Below are 7095 nucleotides of genomic sequence, written 5' to 3'. Positions count from 1 at the left end.
CTACAGTTTTTCACACTCCTACCACCTTGCTAACTCCAAAAGGTCACGCAGAAGACGCCTAAAATGCATGCCTAAATGCACAACTTTTCATAGGAAGGTCCCACAAACTCAATCTTGGTACCATTGGAAATCTCCTGGCCACAAATGGGGGGGTAGACACCAATGCCCTCTTCATGCCCCGCTCCCATCCAAAGTTAGCCCAATTTCAACTCCCCATTCATTTCAGATGGGGAATTTAAAAAGTCCACAACTTTTCACAGGAACATCCTACAGACTCAATCTTGGTACCATTGGAAAGCCAGTGCCCATATTTGGGGGGGTAGACACCAATGCCCTCTTCATGCCCCGCTCCTATCAAAACTTACGGCCAATTTCAATTCCCCATTCATTTCAGATGGGGAATTTAAAAAGTCCATAACTTTTCATAGGAACGCTTTACAGACTTGAGCTTGGTACCATTGGAAAGCCAGTGCCCATATTTGGGGGGGTAGACACCAATGCCCTCTTCATGCCCCGCTCCTATCAAAAGTTAGGACCAATTTCAGGTCCCCATTCATTTCAGATGGGGAATTTAAAAAGTCCATAACTTTTCATAGGAACGCTTTACAGACTTGAGCTTGGTACCAGTGGAAAGCCAGTGCCCATATTTGGGGGGGTAGACACCAATGCCCTCTTCATGCCCCGCTCCTATCAAAAGTTATTCAACAAAAACTTTGGCACAAATTCTCTTTCCAGCACTTCCGGAGGTCACAGGTCAACAAGAGTGCTACTGTTGGAAAGGCCGTACCCCTTAATGTGTGGGTAGAGCCTAATGCCCTCTTGATGCCCCGCTCTGTTGGAGGGTTACGGCCCAAAATAAACTTGCCCCAGGTGGTTTTCATCCTGTATCCCTAACCCTAACCCTAACCCTAACCCTAACCCTAACCCCTAACCCTAACCCTAACCCTAACCCTAACCCTAACCCTCTTGATGCCCCGCTCTGTTGGAGGGTTACGGCCCAAAATAAACTTGCCCCAGGTGGTTTTCATCCTGTATCCTAACCCTAACCTAACCTAACCCTAACCCCTAACCCTAACCCTAACCCTAACCCCTAACCCTATTCATATAATGAATTCATAAAATTTTATTTCATTGAAAAAAATTCATATGGGAAGTACAGAATGACAATAGAGTTGATCAAGACCAATTTGGACACTTTAATTTAGTTAAAAAGCTTAAAAATCAGGATTTTTCCTAAATTTTCATTGATTTAATAACTTTTTTGGACAATTTTAAGCATATCAATTTTCAAAATCAATTTATAGGGCTATAACAGGGCTAAAACTAAAAAAAGAATAAAAATTACACAGGTTTACACAAAGTGGCGAAGTCTGAGGGGGAAACTGAAACTTTGAAAGGAAAGTGGGTATAAAAGCAGAAGTGACGAAGAGCAGAGCTCTGTCTTGCTCTGACTCTTGAAGAGACAACATCTCTCTACCCAGTGTAAAGACCCAGCTACCCAGCCTTTTTTCATTTTTTTACGTGTGCCAGGCCTGACAAAGACCCAGACCGGGTCAAAACGTCACACGTAGGCACACGTTGTTTAATTTCATTTCATCTCAATAAAAAACACATTCATTTCATTTAATTTTATATATAAAAACACATTTTCATTTTATTTTCTTTCAGTTTAGTACACATTTCCATAATAAATAAATACACACAAAAATTCATTATATTAGCCATTTAATAAATAATAAATTCATAACTTATTACATAAATAACAAAGGCAAACCCACAATAAATCAAGCACCACAAACATGGTGCAATTTGAGGATGGTTGGCAGGACGTGCGCTAGAGGAGGAGGCGTCAGCACACCCGCCAACCAAGTTGGGACCGTGTAGTGGGGGGGGGGACCGCACACCTAGGGTAACCCTAACCCTAACCCGCACCCTTTAGGGCGTGGGCTCAGGTCCCCTACCCTAAGGCTGTACTGTTGCTGACAGTGTGTGAAAACTGGGTGATTAAGTTATCATACATTCTCTCCACAGAGACTTGCCATCTAAAATGAGCGTTAGCTGAGGTTCTCCCTGCCACTGATCTCTCTGCATCAATCATCCAACAGAAAAACCTTAATAATGGAAGGACGATGGCCTGTCTGAGAGCCAGTTCCGTCATTATTTCTACCCATACTGCCATTCCACATCCATGGTTTCCCTTAACTGTCTATTTCTACCCCATTGAGGCTGATGGACCCTCTGTGAAGTCAGTACTATCACACAGAGCGGCCATATATATAATCAATAGTGCATTTAGTTATTCCTGATCGATGCCCTTATTTCAGTGAATACAAACATGTAGGCCATTGATGGAGCTCACAGCACGCAGCCAGCTGATGGATGGCAGCCTACAGCAGACTCACAGCAAGTTTGAATAATAATAATTGACTGTGTGCAGCCTCTTAAAGAGAGGGGACGGGCCTCTATGTGTAATTATGTAACGTTAATTAGTAAAAAGGGGTCACTGACATGTCTTAGAGCAGAGACAAGCAGGCAGCTGGAATAATGAAATGCAGAGGCAGGACATTTTACAATCACTCTCCAGGACCTGTGAAGATGGGACACAGAAGTGTAATGGACAGGGGACACAGCTGTACTAAAACACTTAAATGAACACTGGAAATTAAACTAACAGTAAAATAAAATGGTTTGATTTAAACAACATTTTTTAAAAACACAGTCAATTGAACATTGACTTTTACAGACTGTTTCAGTCTCATCAGGCACATTTTTGAGGTTTCCTCAAAGCTGTCTTCCACCTTGACTTAGATCCGATGCTGTAGTATAAAGCAGATGTTGTTGGATGCTCCTGTCTGTGGTGGCCCCCTCACAAAGTTCTGCAGCATTGTTCATGAACCTGATTTGTGTTTGCACAACAGTTAAGGACAGGTAACAAAGACAAACACCTACGATTCTCTCTGCTCCATGTTCAGGACATCCTACATCAGCAAGGCAAAGGTGAGTTATGTATTTGTCCTTAAACCTTTTCAAGAGCTGGATCAGAGCCACACATGAATTTGTAATAATTTAAAAATCAATTTATCAATTAATGACAAACTAGGGCCCCACAGACCCCACAGGGCCACAGAGACCCCGCAGGGCCCCACAGACTCCGCAGGGCCACAGAGACCCCGCAGGGCCCCACAGATCCCACAGGGCCCCACAGACCCTGCAGAGCCCCACACAACCCACAGGGCCCCACAGACCCTGCAGAGCCCCACACAACCCACAGGGCCCCACAGACCCTGCAGAGCCCCACACAACCCACAGGGCCACAAAGACCCCGCAGGGCCCCACACAACCCACAGGGCCCCACAGACCCTGCAGAGCCCCACACAACCCACAGGGCCCCACAGACCCTGCAGAGCCCCACATAACCCACAGGGCCACAAAGACCCCGCAGGGCCCCACAGAACCCAGAAGTCCACGTTGTCAGCTGTGTCAGCTCAACACAGACTGATCACAGATGCGGGAGCAGGATGAAAGGTTCAGACAACTGAAAGGTTGGAGAGCATCAGCCAATTGTCAGCCAAGAAGTCACAAAGACAACAAAGGTGCATGTTGCGCTGGTTGATATCACTCGAGCTGAAGACGTGCTTGTGGGACTCCAGCCAGTCCTTAGAAACAGAAGTTAAGCTCTGTGGAAATGCCAGATGTGACTCCAACCCCTGTGCACCCAAGACTCCTATGTAGGCCAAGTAGAACAGTACCCAGAGTCACATTAAGGCACGGCCGGCAAATAACATACGGGAAAAGAAGGAACCAACCCAGTGTGCAGCTTAGTTCACTCTGTGAAGATATGCTGGCACAGCTGCATGTCAAGACAACAGAAATGGACAGGATTTAAACTTAACAAAAGAAAAAGATACTGAAGGAGAAGGTCCACAAAACAGAAGGTGAAGGACTCACTGACCTTGTGTTTGAATTTCACTGAAAGAAAACCACTTCTACACTTTCATTGTTATTTTTAGTTAAATACAATACATTGGATGGATAATCAATCAATATCTTCTAGCCCTAACCCCAACATTAAATGGACAGTTCCAGCTCAGGAGGTCAGGGATGGTCGCACCAGGAGCTGGTAAGCAGACACACCAGAGTAGATTTCACATCGCCAGCATAATTGTGTCTGAAAGGACAAACCCTTTTGAAATACCTGGAAGGTGATTTGACAGAATGTCTGTCACATTTATTCTGAGCCAATGATAGCACCAAATCACAGGGTCAAAAGGAAATGCCATGATTCAATTCAATTCAACTTTATTTGTATAGCACATTTCATACAGGTGTAAACTCAATGTGCTTTACAGAAGATTAAAAACAAACAGAAAAAGCAATCAGCAATTCAAGCAACAACCCTCAACACACACACGCACACATATACAGCGCAGGTCATATGTACTACATAGAGTACAGAGGCAAAATGCTAATATATTGTACTTTAACAGTCAAAGGCATAGGATAAAAGCAGTGTTTTCAGACCACTCTTAAACGAACTTAAAGTGTCTACCGACCTCATGTCAACTGGCAACTTATTCCACAGAACAGCACCATAGTGGCTAAATGCACCTTCAGCTGATTTGTATTTTACTTTAGGCACATTTAGAAGGCCCGTACCTGAAGATCTGAGCGACCTGGTTGGACAATAGTGAGTGAGCATGTCAGAAACGTACTGGGGTGCCATACCATTCAGTGATTAATAAACAAGAAGAACCACCAAATCATCAGACTGGAGGGATGCATTGATAATATAGAGTAGATCCTGTAACATTACATGAGAGACACACTTAAATAATTTAGTAGGAAAGGGGTCGAGAGAACAGGTAGAGGACTTGAGGTGTTTGATAACTTCTTCAAAGTCACTAGTGTTCACAGGTGTAAAATTGCACATGTTGTTCTTGGCATTTTTGTAAATCGAGGAGCATAGAAGGTCAGAATTATTGTTTTGTTATTGAAGAGTGTCAGATCCGATGGTGGTAGTTTTTTTTCTTGAAGTATGTTGTAAATTCATGACACTGGTGTGAGGACAGAAAGTCAGCAGGGGTTGATCTGGTGAGATAATTAGTTTATCAACTGTGGAGAACAGGTAATGGGTATTATTTTTGTTTTCATTGATCATTTTTGAAATGTGCTGCTGTCTTGACATTTTAATTTATTGTAGGTTATTAGTGTATTTTTGTAGATTTCATAATTTACATAGAGTTTGCTCTTTCGCCATTTTCTTTCAGCCTTTCTGCAGGATCTTTTTAGCATCCTCACTCTTTCCCCGTTTCTCCAAGCAGTCTTTGTTTTTCTGTTAGTTAATTTAGTTTTTATGGGTGCAATATTATCAATGATGTGACTCACTGTATTGTTGAAATTGTCCACCACGTCGCTGCATGATGATATGATGTGCAAATTATGACTACCGTACTGCTGAATGAACTCATGAGAAGCATTTTCACCAATAAAATGCTTGTTTACAGTTCTGACCACATTGTCATCGGATGACATCTCTTCAGTCTAACCATCTTTAACACCGGTCCAGTCATGTTAATATGAGACAGCTCAAGTCTCTTATCAGACCAGTGTTCTCCATATCAGGACTGATGTTGTGTTTATTTTCACAAAATCACTGGACATGTGAAAATCCCTCCATCATCCATATGCGCTCACTCTCTTCCTTTAAAAAGAAGAATCAAATAAAACAATTGAACTTTTCTATCACATCCAGATAAATTTCCTCTAAATGTAGAGAAAAGAGGAGAGTCAGTTGATGTTGTCTATGAGCCGATGTATTTAAAGGTGCCCCACATAAATGCACCTGCTCTCATGTTTGGTCACATACTTTAGAATAAACCACATTTCAAACTCACCTCTGCTCCTCTAAGACTTCAGCTTAGTTTCTGTTTCAAGGTTTTTTTTTGTTTTTTTTTTCAAACATTATTTTCTTCTTTCTGGTAGAACACGAGAGGTTCACATGGCAGAGGGTCAGATAGTTGGCTTCTATGTTTGTTTTTCTAAAGTGGCTCATGCCAAATTACCACAGTCCCACAGCACATTGTTGTTAATAAAGTTTATTAAATAACGGTAACAACCGACTGATAAGGAAACACAGAAAAATTGTGATGATTTTAACACGCTCTGATTTGGTGACTGTTGCAGGCATTTGTGGATGAGGTGCAGTTTGTGATAGGCTGATTTGGATCTGAGAGGATCAAATCATTTTGAAAACTCCTCCCCCTGCTGAACATTTACATACATGTAGACATGGAACTGTTTGCGTGTGCTTGGTGGCTCGGGTGCAGTGCTTTAACCATTGTTGGAGCTAACTCCGCCCTTATGGGTTTCACGTTTACTACTTTTTCTCCTGCCCTGTGTCCTTTGATTTCAGTGACGTGTCGGTCTCATCGAACTCTGATGCTGATTGGTCCGGTCATTCTGTGACCAGGAAGAAGAAAATCCCCTTGAAGCTTTAAAAGGTAGACCAGACCTGAAGCTGGATTATTGCAGAGCTACACGCATGTATATAATGGTCACGATGGTGGCGGCCAGTGGGGCGTAGATTTAACCCTGAGGTATAAACTTCAGTGGTCTGAGGGGACGGTTGATGACTTCCTGTGCAGCAAAGATCCTTGTTTCATGCTTGTATTAAATTCAATCAGAAACTCCAGTGAGGAAGCGTTTGAAGAGAATCTGATGATGGTCTGTCCCAGAGAGCAGCATCTGAAACTGTGATTATCATCAGCTGCTCCACAGCTCAAACGCTGTCTCTGAATGGATCCCTAACAGGAAGTCAGATGATATCAGACGTGCTGTAATGACATTTTCTCTCTGTAAAGGAAGATGTTGTATAACGGCGTCTCTTTGAGTGTGTGCTCGGTGTGTTATGTAAGCAGCTGCTTCTCTGTCAGCTCAGATTATCTCTCCACCACTGTGACCTGCTGAAGATCAGCCAAAACACGCAAACATCTCCACGTGACTCGAGTTCAAGCTTCAAAGCTAACACCAATATGTGCTCAGTGAATCCCATAAAAAAGAAAACAAGCAGATACTGGTCATGAAAACACATGTAAT

The 7095-nt window shown here is 42.8% G+C and overlaps 1 protein-coding gene across 1 annotated transcript; it reads left to right on the top strand.

Moving 5' to 3' along the window:
- The first annotated feature begins 2964 nt into the window (after positions 1 to 2964).
- Positions 2965 to 3499, top strand: LOC121506753 (proline-rich protein 2-like). The gene is made up of 2 exons (XM_041782613.1): positions 2965 to 2997; positions 3101 to 3499. The coding sequence occupies exons 1-2, from the start codon at positions 2965 to 2967 to the stop codon at positions 3497 to 3499; spliced, it is 432 nt and encodes a 143-aa protein (XP_041638547.1).
- The last annotated feature ends 3596 nt before the right edge of the window (positions 3500 to 7095 follow it).

This window comes from Cheilinus undulatus, linkage group 1 (genome assembly GCF_018320785.1).
Source record: "Cheilinus undulatus linkage group 1, ASM1832078v1, whole genome shotgun sequence".
Taxonomy (NCBI): Eukaryota; Metazoa; Chordata; class Actinopteri; order Labriformes; family Labridae; genus Cheilinus; species Cheilinus undulatus.
Note: the sequence above shows the minus strand (reverse complement) of the source record. Positions and strands in the feature narration are given on the sequence as shown.

Excerpts from the sequence above, each read along its gene's own strand:
- LOC121506753 (XM_041782613.1), top strand. The coding sequence starts at position 2,965 with ATGTTCAGGACATCCTACATCAGCAAGGCAAAG. Across the intron at positions 2,998-3,100 it reads CCTACATCAGCAAGGCAAAG|GGCCCCACAGACCCCACAGG; the intron begins GTGAGTTATGTA and ends ATGACAAACTAG.